At 40.4% G+C, this 22,744-nt stretch overlaps 2 protein-coding genes across 10 annotated transcripts in view; one reads left to right on the top strand and one right to left on the bottom strand.

The window, feature by feature from the left end:
- TDG (thymine DNA glycosylase) overlaps window positions 1–2,724 on the top strand; it is a 33,425-nt gene extending 30,701 nt beyond the window's left edge. For all 3 annotated transcript variants that reach the window (XM_059936781.1, XM_059936782.1, XM_059936780.1), the window contains exons 9-10: window positions 193–318; window positions 742–2,724. In XM_059936781.1, coding sequence (XP_059792764.1) covers window positions 193–318; window positions 742–875 — 260 coding nt within the window. In that variant the 3' untranslated portion in view covers window positions 876–2,724. The remainder of the gene's footprint in view (window positions 1–192; window positions 319–741) is intronic.
- The window catches only part of GLT8D2 (glycosyltransferase 8 domain containing 2), a 57,100-nt gene continuing 36,903 nt past the window's right edge, over window positions 2,548–22,744 (bottom strand). For 6 of the 7 annotated variants that reach the window (XM_059936784.1, XM_059936787.1, XM_059936788.1 and 3 more), the window contains 7 exons: window positions 16,176–16,347; window positions 13,653–13,770; window positions 12,168–12,252; window positions 11,421–11,533; window positions 8,655–8,821; window positions 6,295–6,407; window positions 2,550–3,444 (listed from right to left, as the gene is read on the bottom strand). In XM_059936784.1, coding sequence (XP_059792767.1) covers window positions 3,272–3,444; window positions 6,295–6,407; window positions 8,655–8,821; window positions 11,421–11,533; window positions 12,168–12,252; window positions 13,653–13,770; window positions 16,176–16,347 — 941 coding nt within the window. In that variant the 3' untranslated portion in view covers window positions 2,550–3,271. Of the gene's footprint in view, window positions 3,445–6,294; window positions 6,408–8,654; window positions 8,822–11,420; window positions 11,534–12,167; window positions 12,253–13,652; window positions 13,771–16,175; window positions 16,348–22,744 lie in introns of all 7 variants that reach the window. The other variant, XM_059936789.1, reaches the window with a different exon arrangement.

Here is a 22,744-nt window from a genome sequence, read left to right on the forward strand (position 1 = left end):
TAAAATTAAATCTAATAGGTTTTGACAGCTTTTATGAGTTAATTTGGTTTATGTTACAAAGAGTTCAAAGCGGAAGTTGTGTCTCAGATGTGAAATTCAAGAAAAAGATTTGTTCACGATAATTTCTGAATAAAGCTCTCTTCAAAATTGTTATACAAAATCAGTTTTAAATCCCTTTTACCCTTCTCACAGAGGATGCAAAGAAGATGGCTGTGAAGGAAGAGAAGTATGATCCGGGTTATGAAGCAGCGTACGGTGGCGCTTATAGTGAAAATCCGTGCAGTAGTGAACCCTGCAGCTTCTCCTCAGATGGGCTGAGTACGTCCCCTCCGTCTGTTTGTTTCTTTCAAAGACTCGGTTTTGCCCGGATTGGGGAAAAAAGTTTTTTTAGAGAGAGTAAATTACTGAAGAATGGGAACGGAAATACAAAAATCTATTTAGTGACTTAGAGTGAAAATTCGATGATTATTTGGCGTTTAACTTCACAAGCTTTTACAGCTCATTTTCTTTAAGTCACTGACTCCAAGTCATCCTAAGTGCATTTCCCTCCTTGAATAACAAATGAGGATTTATCAGTCCGTATCTTAAAATAGAATAGAAATTTACAATTGTATTCAAGAAGCTTGCTTAACTATTTTAATAACAGCTCTCCTTCACTGGACTGTTAAAATCTCCTAATTAGATCATTTAAAGCTTTTAAATAGAATAAACTAACATTCTTCCTCCCTTCCCCCCCGCCAGTGGCTGACAGTGGAGGATCAACTTTCAGTGACATTCCCAATGGGCAGTGGATGACCCAGTCATTTACAGACCAGATTCCTTCCTTTAATAATCACTGTGGGATGCAAGAACAGGAAGAAGGAAACCATGCTTAAGAATGGTGTTTCTCAGCCCTGCTTAAATGCTGCAGTTTTAATGCAGTTGTCAAGAAGTGGCCCTCTTGACACCACCTCAAAGTGGTTTGTTAACTGAAGTATTTTATTCATATTTTACTCTGGTGATGTAATCATGGTACAGTAGAACTACTTACGGACCTAAGTACTTTGGAAGGAGAAAGTGGAGTTTTTTGTGTATGAGTTTTTGTATTGGAATTAATCATCATTCCAGCTTTTTATAAACTATCTTTCATTTATGAAGAAATTGATTTTCTTTTGGGAGTCACTTTTAACCTGTGATTTAAAAATGAAAGAGTCTGCATATTTACACTTGATTATTAACTGTGCGTAAACTTAGACGCACCGTTATCCCTTTCGTGCGTAAGAAGGGCGTGCTGATGATGAGATTCCCACTGGTAAAGAGGCAAATGTGCTGATTTTCATCTGTGAGGTTAACCCTCAGCGGAGTCTCATTTGGTAGTTTTTAGTGGTGTTTGATGGGCTTCCTGAGTTGTATTCACACTCAGACCTCCTTGCTTTACCAGTGGTGAGCGTCTGTGAGAGTTGCTTGGTAGTAGAAATGGAGAGTATGGCCTTGCAGCAGCAAGGCTAACCCGGCCTTACATGTCAGGGCCATGAGCCCTGGCTTTGGCCCTCTCACCCCCACGTGCTGGTCCTCTAGTAGGCAGAAACTATTCTGCTGGGACGGTAAGTTCCAGAGAGTGCAGAAGACCTTTTAAATTTTGCTACTTCATCTGTGTTTTACTTGAGAGACATACATTTGATAGGGAAGGAACTGAATTTCTCTCTCAGTATCTATCACCATTCAAATTTTATCCTCCTTGGCTTTAAGCATGTAACATGGAAATGATGAGAAATGAACTTTCAGATCGAGTAACAAGATGCTGGAGGTGTTTGATAATCTTATTTAAACTGGTGCTTTATGTACATGAGATGTACTAAAATAAATAATACAGGATTTTTCTTGCTAGGTAAATCGAATAAGCCAGTAATTTTTAAAAATTCTTTCTCTTCATCATTGCTATTTGTTACTGTGGACTAAGTGAACTTCATGGCCAGGTTACTTTGAAGTAATGTACCTTTGTGATTTTCTAATGCATTTTCCATGGTGCTACAAATAGTCCAGACTACTAGGCCTGGTGGATATCAAAGCTGGGTATTCAGAAATGCCAGTTGCATTTATCCTGATCACTTCTGAATATTCTGATTTTATACCTACCCAGGGAGCATGCTGTTTCTTGATATGAAAATATTTATGAGGTTTTGTTTTTTTTTCTAAAAGGTTATATAGCCTGTTTTTTTTGTAATAAGAGATACAAATTATTGTTGTGAATCTTAACATGCTTTTTTAGCTGTAGCTATGATGGATTTTATTTTTCCTTTAGTCTAGGTAAAGCTGTGTAAAAGTCATTCGTGTTATTTAAATCACGTACTGTACTGCTGTTTACATGGATGTTTTGTGCAGGTGCTTTGAAGTGCCTTGCATCAGGGATTAGGAACAATTTAATTATTTTTTCCTGGGACTCTGTAAAGCATGTAACTAGGTATTACTTTGGTTTTTAACAATTACAGCCTTACATGGATTTTTTTTTTGAGTGGAGAAAATACCTTTTAAATTATGATGGACACGCACGAGAGAATGGGTTTGAAGATTTTTTTCAAGCATACAATAATGGTGTTTTTCATTAAATATGACAGATGAACAGTAAATGTTGATATACCCTATACACAACAATATGAGACTTTTTCATTAAATAATATTTAAAAAGTTTTAAAATTCATTTGAAAATCTGATGATTTTTACAATAAAAAATATTGAAGATGATTATCCTTAAGTTGCATTGTTTTCTTTAGCAAGACTTACTGGTATTCTTTCCCCATGTTAACCTGAGATCAGTTTGTCTTCTACTATATTTAACATGTAGAATAATATATAATGAAAATCATTAAAAATCTATGAATATTTTATTTTTTCAGACATTTCATGTTTTAAATGTAATATACTGTTCTACCCAAGACAAGACTGTCAACCTGTTAAAAAATATCTACATGTGAAAAATACATTTAGAAATTTTTTAAATTTGTGGCTATAATTTTCATTCAGAGTTAAGCAAATTGATTGCTGAAATCTATCTGGGTTTATTTCTTCCCAATAGTATGTTTCACTCACATTATCTTTTATAATTGCCACTTGTACTTAAGGAAGTAAATCAATACCTATATGATTCAAGGTACTATTTGTACACAGTAGGGTTTTTTGTTTTTGTGGATCATTTGTATCAAAGGTACTGTTCATGAAGAACAGTGGTATGGTAGGCTACAAATGGACAATTCCACATTATTTATACAGGAAATATTTAAAATGTCGTGTTATATCAGCTGTTAGGATGATGGAGTTTAAATATCCCTGCAGGGTCAGGAACAAACCAGCTCTCCCATAAGTCGTTGTGAACACTAGGGAAGTCCCAAGGTTTATGTCTTCCATTCCAGTGGAGTAGTTTTGCTTCCTGCAGAAAATGCTCCGAATATCTGGTATCTGGATTCCAGCCTTCATTGTGTTTAGAGGAAAGTAATAGGTTTGTTAGGAAATTAAAATTTTATATTAAAAATTCAATACAAGTTCATCATAAAAAAAAAAATCAGACAAATCAATGGGTATGCAATGAAGAATTTACCATCTACCCTAATTTTCCAAAATAACCACTGTTAAAGAGTTTCTCGTGAAATTCTTCCAGTAATGTTCTACCTGTATACCAGTGTGTGTGTGTGTGTGTGTGTGTATTTTTTGTACCTTGCCTTTTAAAATTACTGTCTTGGAAAACTTTGCACAGCAGCACATGTGACTTCACTGAATCATTTTTAATGACTGCGTAGAATGGATATATGACTGTTGAGTGAGTTTCTTATTAAGGACATTTAGGCTGTTTCTATCCCTTCACAAGCATAAACAATGCTACAATGAACAGTCTTCTATGCATATCTTGTATAGACAATATCTGTAGGATAAAATCTTGTATATGGAACTGCTAGATTGAAGGGTCTGTGCCTTATAAATTTTGATAAGAGATATTGTCGAATTGTTCCCCAAAGATTTTGTATTAATTTCACTCCCACCCAGAGTTTATAGTTCTTGTTTCTCTGCATTTTCCGTCCTTAATATGGCAGCATTTTCTTTTAAACAGTCTTGTGTTTACCCTATAAAATGTGACTGAGAATGAGATCTACTTTTTAACAAACAGCTGCCTCCATTTGAATATTACTCTCCTCATAAGTAATCGCTTAGAGACTACGCATTTACTTTGATATTGTTATTGATCAGAATATTTTTAGAATATCTCTTCCAGAAGTACATTAAGATCTTGTGAATATAAATTTTTTAAATATCCCTATCATGTTACATTTTCTTTCTAGGAAAGAGAATGTGGTATTTTTAAAAAAAACAACTGAAAGTCCATTGAGTCAAGAGAGGATGAATAGCTAGAATATTATTATTCTCGTTTTAACATATGATGTAAGAGGGAAACACCCCCCTCCAAACCTTTCTTTCATTATTCATAAACATAGCTGTGCAGGGAGTTGCAGAAGAGGAGCTAGGTGTTTGGGCTATAGTAGCATAATTGGAATAATTATCAACTTCCAAAGAATCTATACAAGGAAATGCTCATCTGGGGAGCAGAGCCTTCACGTGGGAAGTCTCCAGGAAGTAGGACATTGTCTCTCAGCCCCACGACTGAAGGACTCTGTAGGGGCTTGCAGTTTTGCTCTTAGCTAAATAAATTTCATAAATTTTAAAAATCTTAAGCCTACCTGTTTAGACCCAAACTTAATACCCATTAGTGTTACACTGCTTTCTGCTTTCAACAAACTCTAAAACGGAATCATTTTTCAAATGATTTCTGTGTAGCTTTACTTTGCAGACCATCCCTGATTCCAAAACGTTCAGCAGAGATGTAGGCTCTGTTCTACAAGGAAAAATGGCTTCTCTCCCTTGGGAAGATTCTGCCCCTTCCTACTTGTCAATAAGTTAGATGGTTCATAAAATGTAATTCTGAGTCTCTGTTCCAAGATCAGAAACTACTCTAACCCTACCGATCTAAGCTCCACATAGCTGTTCCTACAAAACATTTTCATAGATATTCCACTTTGATGGGATTTTCTACACACTCATCACATGGAAATGTTGATGTTTGACATAACAGTGAACCCAACATTACTATAAAGCGAATCAGACAGAATATTAGTGTCCTTAATGTCCCCATGTCATCCTTGTATGCATATGGATGCTCAGAAAAATCGGGAGATTCTGGTGAGGCAGAAGCAAATCTATACAGCATCATTCAGAGGAGACAGTAACCCAACTTCCACAGTTTTGTCTGTCCTTCCTTTTACAAGGGAGAGTAGGGGACATATCACCTTGCAGGATTGTTCTGAGAGAAGTAATGTTCACGTCTATCCCTGGAGCCTAGCCCAGGGCTTGGCAGTGTATGGGCACCTGGTAAATATAAGTCCACAATCCATTGTCTCCAGTTCTAAAATAATCAATCCCCAAATGTCTGAAAACAAAAAGATTTTTAATAACTTCTTTGGCAGCAAAATCTATAACCCTCTCAGGGTACTGCATAATGTAAGTACGTGCACAACATTACCTTTTAAAAATTCAAAACCTTTCTACATTTCTAAACAGATCTGGCCCAGTGGTTTTGGCTAATGGGTTGTGGCCATATGTTTGAATGAATGTGAATGTCTTCTGTGCCAGGCTCTGTTCTAAGCAGTTTACACATATTAGGTAATTTGTTCCTCGTAAAAACATAAGGTTCCTTTAGCTTCCTTTTACAAGTGAAGAAACTGTGGCACAGAGAGCTTGAGTAACTTGCCCAGGGTCATAGAAAAGAGCAGAGTTGGGACTCCAGTCCATACCCCAGAGCCTGTACTCCTGTAGTGAAGAGTGAATAAAAGACTTGAGGGACTCACGTAGTGCACAGTCATTAAACAACTTCTTTTTAAAAGAGAAATTGCTGGCTATCTAAATTCATCATAAGCTGTTATGCTTATTCATTTGGTTTTGTCCACTATGGGCTACTGCAAGAGGGCAATAAAGGCATGTGAAAAAGTTCTGACAGTGAAAGTTCCATCGTAACAATAGTTCATGTTTAGCAAGCACATACTATATGCTAAGCATGAGTCTAATTGCTTTTCCTGAATTCCTAGAAACACACCTCTCAGGTCATTTTTATCACCTGCATTTGCAGAATCTGAGGCTTAAGTAACGTGTCCAAGGTCACCTCCAAGGTCACCTGGAGGATTTGAACTGAGGAAGCTGGTGCAATAGCACACGCTCTTCACCTTGGTGCTCCCTGGGTCTATAAAATGCACACTGGTGTTCTTCTGAAATACTTACCCAGGTGCCTTATGTGCCACAGGGGGTTGATGGTGGAGTATTTCCCGTGAAACACAATCAGCATTGGGGAGGTGGCCACCCCTCCTCCCAGGGAGCTGCTGTAGAGATTTTCCCTAAGAAACAGAATAGAAAAGCAACATTTGTCCTGGAGTCCCACAGACTCAGATGAAGTAGAATCTAATCATTTTAAAAGGTGTAAGACAGTCCCTCACTATATAATAAGTCTATGGTCTTTCATTTTTCTCCAACTTTTTATTCTGAAAATTGTTAAACCTACACAAAATTGTAAGACGAATACCATGAACTCCCATATACTTTACCCTGATTCACACAGTGTTAATATTTTGCCATTTTACTTCTCAGGCCTTTTTATGGCAAACTTCGAAGATCCCAAATTCTGATCCTACATTATTTAGAATGACTTTACTCACAAATTCAAGGTTATGATAATATTAAAAATATCCAGATAAAAAAGATGGACAGGATATACAATGCCATGATAATAGTGGTTGTGTTATTTTTATTTTCTCTCTTAATACTTCAATGATGAAAAATGATTTAAAAATTCAATCTTTATTTTACTTTACTTTTTTTAGCTTTAAGTCAGTCAATGTATTATGCATATTTTAAAGTTGATCTAGGACTTCCCTGGTGGCGCAGTGGTTAAGAATCCGCCTGCCAATGCAGGGGACATGGGTTCGAGCCCTGGTCCCGGAAGATTCCACATGCCGCGGAGCAACTTAAGCCCGTGCGCCACAACTACTGAGCCGGCACTCTAGAGCCCGCGAGCCACAACTACTGAGCCTGCGTGCCACAACTACTGAAGCCCGCGTGCCTAGAGCCCGTGCTCCGCAACAAGAGAAGCCACCACAATGAGAAGCCTGCGCACCGCAACGAAGAGTGGCCCCCACTCGCCGCAACTAGAGAAAAAGCCCGCACGCAGCAACGAAGACCCAATGCAGCCAAAAATAAATTAATTAAAAAAAAATTCTAGAGTTGATCTAAAAAATTCAGTCTTTAAAAAGTTGACTTTACAAACAGGACTTGATAAATTTCATTGGGGGCTTAAACTGACGAAAGACCAAACACAGACATTGCTTTAGGAAATCAAGCTGGATTCATTTTTCTAAAGGATCCTTAAGGAAGTTAGCGATGTCAGGATACACAGCACATTTTCCAGGACAGATGGAAGGGCAAATTTCCACACCCTAAGATCCTGCAGTTATGGATTATAATGTCGTAAGTGAATGAGGGTAATATCACTGTTCAGGAAACCCAGCATTCTCAATCTTAACAGGCCAGAGGAAGTCTGAGCATAGGCTAGTTGGAATATATGCCTGAGATCATCAAACTTATTGTTATATAATATATAATATTATTACTGAGAGCAATTCAGTACAGTACATTCAGGCATCTCCCTCAACCCCTACAGGCCAACATGAGTTTAGTCCAGGTATGTTCCTGAGCTCAGTACAGTGGGATCAGTACAAGGATCAATTGCTCTGATGTCTCCAGGAACCAGACTCACAGGGCCTTTGACTGGTTGGTTGTAGGCTTACCCCCTAACCCATACAGGTATAATACCTGTTCTCTCCCTTCCTTAAAATGTTGAAATATCTTCCTGAACCTGCTCTTCTGGAATACTATCTTCTGTCTATGAATTTCAAACATGGCCTATAATGTTTTCCCCATCATATTTCTTTTGCTAATGATATTGCATTTAATTAATTTACAATAAAAAGGTAGTTTATAAGAGTTCTTTGATATTTAAAATGTCTTATATTATCAATATGTATAAAGATGAAGCTTGTAAATTGTCTTGTTCAACTCTTCTATAAGCTTTCTAATTTTTAGTCTTTATCATTTACTGAGAGAAGTATGTTAAAATTTCCAATTGGTATTGTGAATTTATAAATTAGTTTTTGGAATTCTGTCAATGCATGCATTATAAATTTTAAGGCTGTGTCATTAAATGTTAAGTGTTATTTTTTAAAAAGTTGACTTTATAAAATAATTCTTAAAAATAAATCTATGTAAGAAGGAGAAACTCGACTAAGATAAATGATTTGCAGTCAAAAAGGTTCACTAGAATTCTGGGAGAAGGTTTAAAAATCACATTACTAAACAATTTATTAGAAAATGTTTGTATAATAAGGGATTGCACAGGATCTCACCTCCTATGACATATCGTTTGAGAATGCATTTTTCATCCACTGCTCCCTTTTTTTCTCAACAGTGCCTCTGTAAGAAAATCTGACCTCAGATGTCTGAAATGTTTCTAACCCCTGAGCTATGCATAGAAAATTAATGGAATAATTTTACTCCCAAGCATGGAAAAACTGGTAGAGGGCCACACATACTCCACATTTTTTTGCATCCATTTCTCCAACTGTTTGGTGATACGCTGGTGCTTCCATTCCGTCATGTTGGCAACAATCACACCAGGATTGAAAGAGCAAGTGCTGGGGCTGATGCCAAGGTCTTTTATCGTCTTCTTCCGGTAGTCCAGATAGCCCATGTACGTGTTCTATAAAGGAAGAGGATATGTGTGCTTTTGACCAAGGAATCTTTTGTTTCTGGAAAATAACCACTTTCTTGAGACCATCATGCAGCACCTGGGCTTCCTCCTGTGTCACTGGCCACTTCCTGGAGTCCTTTCCCAGTTTTCTCTTGTTTCCCCAACCTCTAAAAACTGAGTGCCCCTAGTCTCATGTCCAGCATCTGCTCCTTTCTGCAGCATCAACTCCCTAGACAGCCTCATCTTGTCTCATGGCTCTAAATCTCTCCGTGTAGACAGCCCGGACCTCTCCTCTGGATTTCCAGCTCCACTACATCTGCCAACTCTATTTGTCCTTGTGGGTGCTTAGTGAGGCAGCTCTCCTTACATCCCAAAACTGATCCCAAGCCTATCCCAAACCTGCTTCCCTACAACCTGCCCTACCTCAGTGTCCACTCCATCCTTCCAGTTTGACAGAACACCTAAGGTCATTAGGTCATCCTAGACTCCTCCTCCTCACTCACTTTTCATCCAGATCTCAGCAAATCCTGTCCGTCCCATCTTCCAAAATATATTCAGAAGCCAACCACTTTTTTGGCTTTTTGACCGTGCCACGTGGTTTGTGGGATCTTAGTTCCCCGACAAGGGGTCGAACCTGGGCCCTCAACAGTGACAGCGTGGAGTCCTAACCACGGGACCACCTGGAGAGTCCCCAGAAGCCAACCACTTCTTACTGTCTCTACTACCTTCCTGGTCCGAACCATAATTACCACTCACTGGATTTCTGCCAGCTCCTCCCAACCTGTGTCCTGCTTCCACCCTTTTCAATCCCACTCTGTCTCAGTGTTACTTATCTGCTCAAAGCCCCTCCAGTGGCTTCCCCTCTCATTCAGAGTAAAACCCAGACTCCCTAAAATGCCTGCCATGCCCTCCACCATCTACCCCGCCCCCATTACCTCTCCAACTTCTATTATTCTCCCCCTTGACCCCTCTGCCACTCTGACCTCCTTGTTCCTTTAATACACCAAACACACCCCTGCCTCAGGACCTTTGCATTTGCTGTTACCTCTTCTGAAATGTTTTTCCCCTAAATATCTATTAAGATAGTTGCCTCAGTTCTTTCAGGTGTAGGCTCAGTGACAACATCTCAGTGGAGCCTTCCCTGATCACCCAACTTAAAATCCAACCCCACCTCCACCCTGATCCTCTGTTCAATATTTTACTTGCTTGCTGACCGCCTCTTCCCACTAGAATGCAAGCTACCCAAAGGCGGAATTTTAGTTTTATTTGCTGTGTTACTAGCACCTAAAACAGTGTCGGACACATAGCAAGCACTCAATAGCTAGTTTTGAGTGAATGTAAAATGAGGAAGGACACACTATTTCACCCACCTCATGGGATGCTCAAAGACAACATGGATGTAATGGAACTATTTGAGCACTTTTCTATGTGCAGGCACTGTTCTAAGAACTTCACGCACATTACCTCATTAGTTGCATACAATAGCTTTACATGTATTAACTAATTTAACTCTCCCAATAACCCTACCAGAGAAGTATTGATACTGTTATTACCTCTATTTAAGAAATGAGGGAGGGCTTCCCTGGTGGCGCAGTGGTTGAGAATCTGCCTGCTAATGCAGGGAACACGGGTTCGCGCCCTGGTCTGGGAAGATCCCACATGCCGCGGAGCAACTAGGCCCGTGAGCCACAACTACTGAGCCTGCGCGTCTGAGAGCCTGTGCTCCGCAACAAGAGAGGCCGCGATAGTGAGAGGCCCGCGCACCGCGATGAAGAGCGGCCCCCGCTTGCCACAACTAGAGAAAGCCCTAGCACAGAAACGAAGACCCAACATAGCAATCAATTAATCAATCAATCAGCCAAAAAAAAAAAGAAATGAGGGAGAAAACCACTGATTAAGTAACTTGCCCAAGGTCACAAAGCTACTAAGTGATGGAGCCAAGATTTTGACAGGCAGGTCTGGCCCCAGGGCCTAGGCCTTAAAGTGTGTCACAGCTTAAACGTCACACATATAAAATTATTTCCTGGAACTTTTTTTGAAGAACAGCATTCGATTCGTAATAGCATCTTGTATTGTAAAGCCATTCTTTTGCTTTCGGTGTTACATCTGGGTTCGACTGTCTTCATTTCTACCAGGGTAAGGAGCTCTTTACCTTGGAACAAGATCAGTATTTTCCTCTACTGAAAGGAGTGGGGCGGGGAATAATGGTCAAAACTCTGAAAACAGAACCAAAGGTTCAGTGAGTCACTTTTACAGAAAACACCATCTCTGCCATAGAATGTGGTTGCGAGTGACTTAGATAACAACCATCGTTTCTGGAGCATTTACTGGACACTTTGACATCATGTTATTTCATCACAACTCACAAAAACACAACCAAATAGATGTTATTGTTGCCATGTTTCAGGTAAGGAAAGCGGGACTTGCAGGGGTGAGTAACTTGCCCCGGAGTCGGTGGGAGCAGAGCTGGGATGTGAATGGGAAGCCCAGGCCCCGGGCTGTTCGCCTCCCAGCAGTCCCCCAGTCTTCTCCAAGGTGAGGATGACACTCGTTCTGAAGTGCAGGGAGGAGAAGGGGCAAAGGGAGGATTCCCGAGACATGTGCCCACCTGCAGCCCCACAAGTCTGTGTATGTCCTGGGAGGAGGGCAAATCGCAGTCATCTGAGAAAGCTGCCGCGTGGCCCAGGGCCAAGGTGGTGTCGTACAGCTCTTGGATGTCCCCTGGATTCACAAACACCAGGAGTTAACAATAGTATAGCACTCATTCTAGGGCTAGATAGAGCCTTCGAGCTTAAACAATCACTGATTTTGCTGTGGGGGAAAAGTATGTGATCCATGGTTTCAAGTGGCTTGGCAATTTTCTTGATAAGAATAGGTCATATCAATTTAAAAAGCCACTTGATAATAAGCTCAGATCAACACTGGTCAGATATCTTTATTTCTGTTGCTGTGTATGTACCACACCAATGCTCGTCTTATTTTGCACGCGGGAGAGAGAGCAGGTGACATTTAACACTAAAACTTAGCTCGCTTCTAAGAATGTTGTCAGTGAGGCTTTATCCCCCTACATTTTAGGCGTGCAGGAAAAGGAAAGGCCACCTATTACAGGCTTTTACAAGCTACTTATTACATATTTTGACAATCAGAGAGTGGCTCTCAGAAAGTCAACTGGATTGTCCCAGAAAAGTATCAACCCCTGTTTTCAAAGTATTCCCTGATTAACAACAACACTATACTCCCAAATTTAATAAGCAATCAAAATCACTGAGCCACTAGATATTTCAAAAATGAAGAGACAGTCATTCTACTTATCAGCTGCTCTGTTTCCGAGTGTTCTTGGCATCGGTGAGCATACCTTGTACGATTACGTCATCATCCAAATAGATGACTTTCTCGTGTTGATGGATAAGCAGAGGGAGATAAAATCGAACAAAGTTCAGCTGTTAAAACAACAAAAGCAGTGACGGTGGGGAAGAGACAGAAGGCCCAGTGACTAATAGGGGTGCTGGGGGCGGTCAGCTTTGACCATGGCCTCTGCTCAGCTCCAGGTCTGGAGCAGAATAAAACAGAGGCTGCAAAGAGGCCTCGCCCGAGCTTCCTGGTGCCCAGTTTACCTGGGCCCTGGGACTGAAACCAGCGCTGGTCAGCAGTTCTTCTAGATCCAAACCCCCCACTGCTGAGACTGTCCCCGCTTTCATCTCTGTGAACTGATGCAGCGGGAGTCACAGAGGCTGTCAATCTTTCTGGCCACAAACTGCCTGCCTTCCTCTACACTCAGTAATTTGACTACTGTCAACTAAAACAGCCTTAAACACACATGCGCATACACACACACATGCACACACACACACGTGCATGCACACACATGCAGCACATGTGTGCGCGCACACGCATACGTGCACACATACATAAACTCACATGTGCATGCGCGTGCACAAGTGCACACATAAACGCACGTGTGCGTGTGCGCACACACACATATACGTGCACTCATACATACACGCACATGTGCGTGCGCATGTGGAGCTCATCTCACACGTCATCACATCACACACACAGGTTCACCCTCTTAGCTCCTTGAACCAGAAAAAAGCCAGAGAAGCATGGGCTGAGGATGGGGGTCTTAATGTTTTAATAGCTACAATACTGTATAATGCAAAGTCCCAACTCAGCTAGCACTCTTGATAATAAATATCTGGAATTGGGAAAAGATCTTATCATCAGAGGGCTTCGAATTTAGTTAATTTTCAAGGATGGATTTAAACAATAATCACATGTAGAAGGGGGCTGCATTTTCTGTACACCTGCCATCAAAAACACCACTCTTTATGCAGAAGAGGGTCCCTTTTGTAAGAACTCTTGCAGTAAAACACCTTAAGATTCCCAATGTCAGGAAGAAAGTTGGTGTCTCCTGAAAGTATTAGTCAATACTCTTAAGTATATAATCCACCTTGTTACCGTTTTTCCTCAGCTGCTGGGATACTCTGAGCTAAGTGTAAGGTCCCGGCACGGTACACACAACTGCCTCTGGGCTGGGAATAATTTTTCTAGGCCTCACAACTCGGGCCCTCCCCCACCCCACAGGCGTATTTACACACATAAATGCATGCTGCATTTTCTTACGCTTCGTTTCTTCTTTCATAGCTTCATTATGGTTTATGTAAACCATCTTACATCCTTTCTGCAGTAGGTGGCTTTTGAATTATAAATAAGCAGAGTTTGGTGGACATCTAAAACTGCTAGGCTTCAAAAACATTCTGTGTGCTTCCCAGTGGCTGGCGCTCTGCACCGAACGAGGTCTCACCGAGAACCATCCCCGACATGTGCGATCCCTACTCACAGGCTGGAGCAGTTCAGGCCTCGCGGAGTCTGGTCTGATCTTTCCTTTGAGGACCATAGGGTTGAATTCCACGATCTTAAAGTTTATTTCTCTCAGTTTAGAATGTTCGATCCATTTTCTAAAGGGATGACAAAAACAAAAACAAAAAACAACCTCGAGCACACACCTCCAAACTTTCCTCAATTTGCCTAGTGCCTCAATCTCTTGCCTCCATAGAAAGTTAAAAATAAAATATGTGCAACCTTAGTAGAGTCTAGTCTATAAATCCTTCTGATTTTTTCCCCATCTGGTTTAGCTTTGAATATTATTATTATTTTTTTTTTCTCATTCACGTAACTTTCTGCAAAGGAAATGAAGCAAAACAGTAATAACCAAATATCTCCCCAGATCCACATAATCTCCACAGGAAACTAGAAGAACAAAAAGTGTTCCTTCTTTCTTATAAAGCAGCATCTGTGGTTGACGGTGCTCTCTTTGCCATGAGTTAACAGCTCTGTAAGGAAGCCCGGCCTTCTGAACCTGCTACTTTGACTGAATCATGTTTACTCTGCTGTTTTGACTCCAAGGATGATTTGAATTTACCTTTGCATTACCTTTGCATTGAGAAGATTTACCTCAGTCTTCTGTCCTTGCTCCCCACTTTCTCTTCCTCCTCCTCTCCACTCTCTCCCCTTATGTGTTCTCAGTCTCACAGAACTTGAAATACCTTGAACTTCCCTTCATCTCTGCTCTCTCCACTTCCTCCATCCTCCTTAGAAATAGTCACTGTTAACAGCCAGGGATCTTTCTGGGTCTTTTTCTTTACAGAAATACATATATGTACATGTACAAATGTACAGTTTGGGGGTTTTGATTTCATTACCATAGATTGAATGTTGTGTCTCCCACAGATTTGTATGTTGAAACCTAATCCCCAGTGTGATGGTATTTGGAGGTGTGGATTGTAGGACGTGATTAGGTCATGAGGATGAAGCCCTCGTGAATGGGACTAGTGCCCGTTATAAAAGACGTTCATCCCAGTGAATTCCCTTACTCCTGCTGCCATGTGAGAACACAGCGAGAAGACAGCCTGCTATGAAGCACGAAATGAGCCCTTACCAGACATGGAATCTGCTGGCACCTAGAACTTGGGCTTCCCAGCCTCCAGAACTTGAGAAGTAAATTTCTCTTGTTTTTAAGCCTAGCCATCCAGTCTGTGCATTCGGTGACAGCAGCTCAAACAGGTTAAGACATTCATAAAGTGGGTCATACTATATGAGGTGTACTGTAACTTGTATTTTCCACTTAGTAATATGTCTTGGAGATATTCTATACCTTCTTTCTTTATTAATAGCTGGATCATATTCTATAGTTCATTTAAATATTCTTTCACCGACGGACATTTAAGCACTTCACAATATTTTTACTACTTCACATAATGCCAAAATTAACACTGTTGTACATATATTTTGGTCATATGTACTAGAATTTCCGCAGCACAGATTCCCAGCTGTTGAAATGGAACGGTGAGTCAAACTATATATGCATATACCATTTTATTAGATATTGCCATATTGCCCTCCCAAAATTGCTTTACCAATTTATGAAGTGTACATTGTGTAAACAAGGAATAAGCATGTCCATTTTCCTGAACAGGATGGTGTTGTCCTATTTAGTTTTTACCATCCTGCTGAGTGGACAATTCCACGCCATTGTTTTAATTTGCGTTTCCCTATTAGTAACATGGAATGCTTTTTCATGTTTGCTGGCCATTTATAGTTTTTTTTTCTATGAATTGTCTGTATTCTGTGCTCATTTTTCTACTATATGCTCATCTTTTTGAATTTTTTTGGTAAGAATTCTTTATATATTTTGGATAGTAATCCATTGTCTATAATACATGTTGAAAATATCTTGCCTAATCTGTTGTGTGATCAGTTTCACTCAGTGTTTTTCATCAGTTAAAACTTTTTAAATATTAGCAGTCAAATCTGTCAGTGTTTTTCCCTTGGGCTCAAGGAGTCACTCTCCATACCAAAATTATACAATTATCCCGCATTTTAGTAATACATTTAGAATTTTATTTCCTGTTTATTTCTTTTAAATCCAACTCCAATTTATGTTTTAGTATGGTGTGTGATAGGAAAGAGACTGCTTTGCAGTTTAAAAATTATAATTAGTGATGATTCTGAGCCATTTTAAATTATTATATTATATTAATAGTCTCTCGGGTTAAGAAAGCAGAGAAAAGAGAAACTTTTAGAAAGAAAGACTCATATAAACTGCTTAAGGATTGGGTTTCCTTCATTCATTAGATAATTCACTTCTGCAGAATGGTGCATTGCCCTACCGGATTAATGAGGCTTTGCTAAAATTTCCTTAGCTAGGAACACGTTTGTCAGGCCATCAAGTAAACCTCAGGTCATCCCCTCATTAATTTGAAGGACATTTATCAAACCAAAGAAAGAAGGGAATCCATGTAAAGAAAGACAAGGACAATTAAAAGAAAGTAGAAAACTCCAAAGTCTGTAGTACACAGATTACCGTATTCTGGACAGAGTGTTCCGGAGTCCAACTACATAGAACAAAATGTTGGCATCAGTGTTGCTGTAGATGCTGTTGATGGCAGCCATGGCCGCACCCATCCTCCCTGCTGCTGCACAAATCACCACCGGAATCTCATCTTCCATATCCTCAGGAGTCTCAGAGTCATCATCTGGAAACATCAAAATCAGAGCCTTGGAACATGAAGGAATGTCACAGTCTGACTTGTCTTCCACACTCCAGGGGGAAGATAGCGTAGTGGGGAAGAGATTGCCGATTATTCTCCAATATCCAGTCTCTCCTTCTTCTCTTAGAAATACAACATTGGGGGCTTCCCTGGTGGTGCAGTGGTTAAGAATCCACCTGCCAATGCAGGGGACACGGGTTCGAGCCCTGGTCTGGGAAGATCCCACATGCCGCGGAGCAACTAGGCCCGTGAGCCACAACTACTGAGCCTGCACGTCTGGAGCCTGTGCTCCGCAACAAGAGAGGCCGCAATAGTGAGAGGCCCGTGCACCGTGATGAAGAGTGGCCCCCGCTTGCCGCAACTGGAGAAAGCCCTCGCACAGAAACGAAGACCCAACACAGCCAAAAATAAATAAATAAAATAAAGAATTATAAAAAAAAAAAAAAAGAAATACAACATTGGAACTTTAGCTGGCACTTAGCCAACCACTAAGAATATTTTTCCAGACTCCCTTGCAGCTCTATGTGATCAAGTGCTGACCAATGGGATGTTAGTGCCAGTAAATGTGCAACACCTGAGTTTGCCTTTAAAAGGAATATGCTTACCCTCCCCTTTTCTTTTCCCCCTTCCCATTGCCTGGAATGTTGATATGATGATAGGAGTTAAAGCAGCCATCTTGGACCATGAGATGGAAACTGCCTCTTGAGGACACCAAAACTATAAAATAGAAAGGATCCTGATCTGGATGATTATGGAACTGACACATCACACTTTCACTTGAGAGAGAAAGTAAACTTCTATTTTGCTTAAGTCACTATTATTTTGGAGCTCTCTTAAGCCAATCAGATAGCCTAACACATACACACAGTTGAAAAATATGTGAAGAGCTGAAAAGCCTCATTTGATTCACTCTTCAACTCTTGTCTGAATTGGAATATTTACCTTGCCCACATTGCTATAAAGTATACTGCTTGTGATCTTGCTTTCTGTTATCCACCCTCTTGTTGAGGGAGTCAAAAGTTGATGGCAAAAAAAGGAGATAAATGAAAAAGTATGACTAATGCATAAGATGAATAATTGATTATTCTTCTGATTCTTGGCTATGATATAAAATACTAATGTCATAACATCATATTTCAGTACCACAACACAACTTTTAGGTACGAAGAATAATAATTATCAGTATGTAGAGTATTCACTGTCAAACAGATATCTGATTTTTACTTAAAGCTCTCTCTTTCTTTACAGATGTCTTTTTGCAAAATCTCTATTATTCAGACCCAGGGTAGTTTTAGCTGATATTTAATCCAACAAACATGTATGAAACTAACCACCAGGTACTCTGCTTTGTATAATTTAAGAAATATTGAAAGGCCTCCCTCTTTATCTCCTACATCTCTTCCACCACCTTCCTCCGCAAGTGAAATTTCCACCACTACAATAATTTTTCAAAGTATATTTGCTGGCATGAGATAATGCTCATAATACAATGTTAAGGGTGGGGGGAGAGAACACAAAATTCTCTCCAGTATTTGATCCCAATTTGACACATGCATATTTGCAAATGGATCTGTGTCTATTTATAGAATTGTGAGTAATTTTAATTTCCTTATTTGTGTTTCTTGTATTTTCCAAACTCTCCAAAGTAATTACAGGTTGCTTTTATAAAGAGAAAAAAAAATTTCTTAAGGGATTGTTCCTTTTGGACTAAACTGTCATCTTGGGGAGGTCCCCTAACCATGTGGTATGTTGCCTAATCATATGGTACCTGCAGGCATCTAAGTGATCTGCCTAAATGAAAATTTGACACCATGGGAGAACTTTAAGCAATGATGTTTCTTCATTGCTTAAAGTTCTCCCATGGTTGCTATAGGATAGAGCCACATTCCATTCCTGGCACACATGGATCCAGTCCCTGTTCACTGCTCTAGCCTTGTCTACTTCTATTCCAGCATTGCAAAAATACTAGCGGTTCCCTGAATACTGACACCATGTTGTCCCTTATCTCAATGCCTTTTAACAGGCTGTTTCTGATGTCTGGAATATTATTTTCATCCCCTCCTGCATGTCTAACTATTACATATTCATTCCAAATGCAATATAGACATTGGAGCCCCCAGGAAGCCTTTAACAGCTCACTAACACAAATTAGTTCAGCCCTCACCCATGCTCACTCTGTCCTTGCTTGTGGGTGGATTTACCAGCTGCACTGCAATTTATTTGGTAGCATGTTTTTCCTTTCTCTTCTGTAACACTAGGAGCTCTGTGAAGGCTGGGACAGTATCTTGTTCACCTCTGTCTCCTCTGCAGCTAGCCCAGTGCCTGGAACATGGTAGATTCTCAATACATTTTGGATGGTTGGCTGGTTGGCTGGCTGGGTGAATTTATTAGAAACCTCTATTTGAGCACTTACCACACTGCATGGGAAGAATCTATTATGTGTATGTCTCCTATACTAGACTGTAAGCTCACTGTGTTATCCCCACTGAGTCTGGCACCTAGCAAGCACTTAATGAAAGTCTGCTGAAATCAACTAAACAGATATGATGCATTGGCCTTAGAGAACAGGGCCCTAGAGGAATAATTCATGGGTGACTCTTAGGGGCAAAGAAAGAGGGAAGGGTTGAAAATCTGGGGCAGTACCTGGCTGTCAGGCTCAGATAGAGGCCTTCATCAGGCTATGGGAAGAATGAGGTTGGAGGAACACGTCCCCATGAAAGAAGAGCACCCTAAGAGAAGGTCAAACACTGAGTTTACAGCTCTGCTGCAGACACATCACACCACTATACTGCTTAAGAGCCTCTGCCAGTCAGAGAACCTGGGAGCTAACCTAAGCCAAAAATACTGCTCTCTGCCTAGAAGTCTTCCCTGGACAGAATGATAGATGAAGGCACATTGGAGGAAGGGTGGGAAGATTTTTCAACTGTAATTCTTCACCAATGCCTCATCCTAGCAGATCTTTGGGATCAGCCATTGTACTACTTGGATCTGTTACACCAAATGCTGCCTGAGCCAGACCATTAAAAGGTTTGGTTATGAGAAGCCATTTGGTGCCCATAAAAATCTCATAATAATGGCATATGGACTAGAAATTTATTATATTGCTTTAGTCCCTTCTCACAAGTAACTCTTATCAAACAATGGCCATTTCTAGAAGAGGTGAAATGTCTGCTCTCCCAGTGCCAGATCTCTGAATCCCATTTCAAATTAGAACTGTTTTAGCCAAACATATAAACTTGCTGCACCCCGAATGGGCCAAGAGTGAATCACCAGCATGCTGATTGCAAGGAAATTGTCAGGAGATTCCATGGAATGTCATTATCAGGAGATTACATAGAATGGTACCATGTTTTTCTTCAGTACATGACTTCCCAGGGCCTCTGGACTTAACGTTATGACACTAGTTCTTTGAATTAATGTTTTAAAAATTGTGAAGATTAATATGGAATAGGTGAGGTACAGAGGATTTTTAGGGCACTGAAACTATTCTGTATTCTATAATGATAGATAAATGTCCTTATAAATTTCTCAAAACCCATAAAACGTACAACACCAACACCAGGGGTGAACCCTAATGTAAACTATGGACACTGGTGGAAAGTCCCTGGTGGTCCAGTGGTTAGAACTCCCTGCTCCCACTGCAGGGGGCACGGGTTTGATCCCTGGTCAGGGAACTAAGATCCTGCATGCTGCGCAGCACGGCCAAAAAAAAAAAAATTAACTATGGACACTAGTGAAAATGATGTGTTAACATAGGTCCACGGATTGTAACACACGTACCACTCTGGTACGGGATGTTAATAGTGGGGGAGGTTGTGTGTGTGTGTGTGTGCATGTGTGTGTGTGAGCGTGTGTGTGTGTGTGCATGTGTGTGTGAGCGTGTGTGCACGCGTGTGCGTGTGTGCGCGCGTGAGCGTGTGTGCGTGCATGCGTGTGTGTGCGCGTGTGCGTGTGGGGGGGTGGAAAGGGGTTTGAGGGAAATCTCTGTACCTTCTGCTCAGTTTTGCTGTGAAACTGAAACTGCTCTAAAAAATAAAGTCTATAAAATATTAACATGCACTTCTTGAAAAATTCCAGTCAAACAGAAGAGTATCCAGTAAATGGTGATTGTTGTCTGCAGACCTCTCAGCCCACATTCCAAAGGTTACCAGTGTGGTATGTGCCTCTCAAACCGTTCTTAATGTACATACAAAAGCACATATACTACATATTATATAAATATTACATGAAATATGATGTATTATTTTAAAACCAAAATGAAATCAAACTTTTCATAGTCTTCTGTAACCTGCTTTTTCCACTTACATACCACAGACATCCATCTTTCCATGCCAACTATGTTCTTTTGAGTGGTATTTCATAACACTGATTCTCTTTTTTTTAATTTTAACACTGTGTGGGATAAAAATGTGTTATTGGATCCATTCATGTGGTGAAAACACTTTATCGTATATAAATATATAGCCAATTAATCAGGATGTGCATTTCCTAACAGTTCTTTTAACAGCTATTATAAAAGCAACTCATTTCTTTCCATGGAGAAAGGAATTTGCAATGGGATCAGCCGACTGAATGTGTTGGTTTATGGGCAGGAAGTAAAATGTGAGGAGTAACAAGCTCAAAGTTCAGACAACATTTGACCTTGTATGACCTTCTCTCTCTCTTTCTCTCTCTCTCTCTCTCTCTCTCTCTCTCGACCTTTCTCAAAGCAATTTATTGAGTCATTAGTTACATACTTCTATGGACTGAATTGCATACCCCTAAAATTCATATGTTGAAGCTCTAACCCCCAGTACCTCAGAATGTGACTGTATTTGGAGATAGGGCCTTTAAAGAGGCAGTTAGGTTAAATGAGGCCCACCCTTAATTCCATATGGCTAGCGTCCTTATAAGAAGAGGAAAAGACACCAGGCCACGTGAGGACACAGAGAGAAGGCATTCCTCTGCAGGACAAACCAGCCCTGCCGGCACCTTGATCTTGGACTTCCAGCCTCCAGAACTGTGAGAAAATTAATGTCTGTTGTTTAAGCTACCCAGTCTGTGGTATTTCGTTATGGCAGCCCAGGCAGACTAATGTAGATTTCTTTAAATTTACCTACTGTAAGTACATAGTTCAATGATATTTAGTAAATTTATCCCATTTTAGAACATTTAGAATGTTCTAAAATCCCATTTTAGAACATCTTCATCACCAGAAAATTTCCCTTCAGCTGGGTTGCAGTCAAGCCACTCCCACTCCCAGCCCCAGGCAACCACTGACCTGTTTTCTGTCTCCATAGATTTGCCTTTCCTAGAAATTTCCTTTAAATGGAATCATACAACATGTGGTGTTTTTGGTCTAGCTTCTTTCATTTAGTATGTGTGTGAGGCTTATTCATATTGTATCATGTATTAGTAGTTTGTTCCTTTTTACTGTTGAAAAGTACTCCATTGCATGGATATAATACATTTTATACAGTCACTACTTGATTCACATGCGGATTGCTTCCAGTTTGGGGCTACTATCAATAATGCCCTATAAACATCTGCATACATATCTCTGTATGGAAATCATTCGCTTTCCAGAGGCTCCTAGTGTTCATTTAGACCTGATTATACATATTTTTAATTTTTTATGAATTTTTAAATAATTAATTTTTGGCTGTGTTGGGTCTTCGCTGCTGCACGCAGACTTTCTCTCTAGTTGTGGCAAGTGGGGGCTACTCTTCCTTGTGGTGGCGGGCTTCTCATTGAGGTGGCTTCTCTTGTTGCGGAGCATGGGCTCTAGGCACGCGGGCTCCGTAGTTGTGGCACACAGGCTTAGTTGCTCCACAGCATGTGGGATCTTCCTGGACCAGGGCTTGAACCCGTGTCCCCTGCATTGGCAGGTGGATTCTTAACCACTGTGCCTCCAGGGAAGTCATTATGAGTTTTTTTATATTGAAAAAGTCAGCTTTGTGAGAGCAGGGACGTTATTTTGTTCCTTGTAGTGTGTCCAGTGCCTAAGCCTCTGACTTAGAAAAGAAGTGTGAATATGAATGTACATAATGCTCCAAAATATTAATTGTATTTGTCTTTGGCTGATACAACTACAGGTAATATTTTTCTTTTGTATTTTCCATAAATGAGTATATTCATTTCGCTGATATAAAACAGTAAACTAATGAAAAATAAAACACTACTGGTGCTACCTAATTTTTGTGTGTGTTGCCTTTGTATGTTTGGAGAAGTGAGGTTCCATCCCATGCAATTCACCCCTGAAGAGGGAAACCGGGCTCCCCAGTGTAGCTGGAGGAGGACATATGGTCAACGCAGCGATTTTGCTCATAAGCGAAATTATTGAGAGACTCCAAAAGGATGGATGCGGAGCAGGCCGCTCAGAGCGAGGTCCGAAAACCAACAG

The sequence above is a fragment of the Balaenoptera ricei genome, chromosome 10 (genome assembly GCF_028023285.1).
Source record: "Balaenoptera ricei isolate mBalRic1 chromosome 10, mBalRic1.hap2, whole genome shotgun sequence".
Taxonomy (NCBI): domain Eukaryota; kingdom Metazoa; phylum Chordata; class Mammalia; order Artiodactyla; family Balaenopteridae; genus Balaenoptera; species Balaenoptera ricei.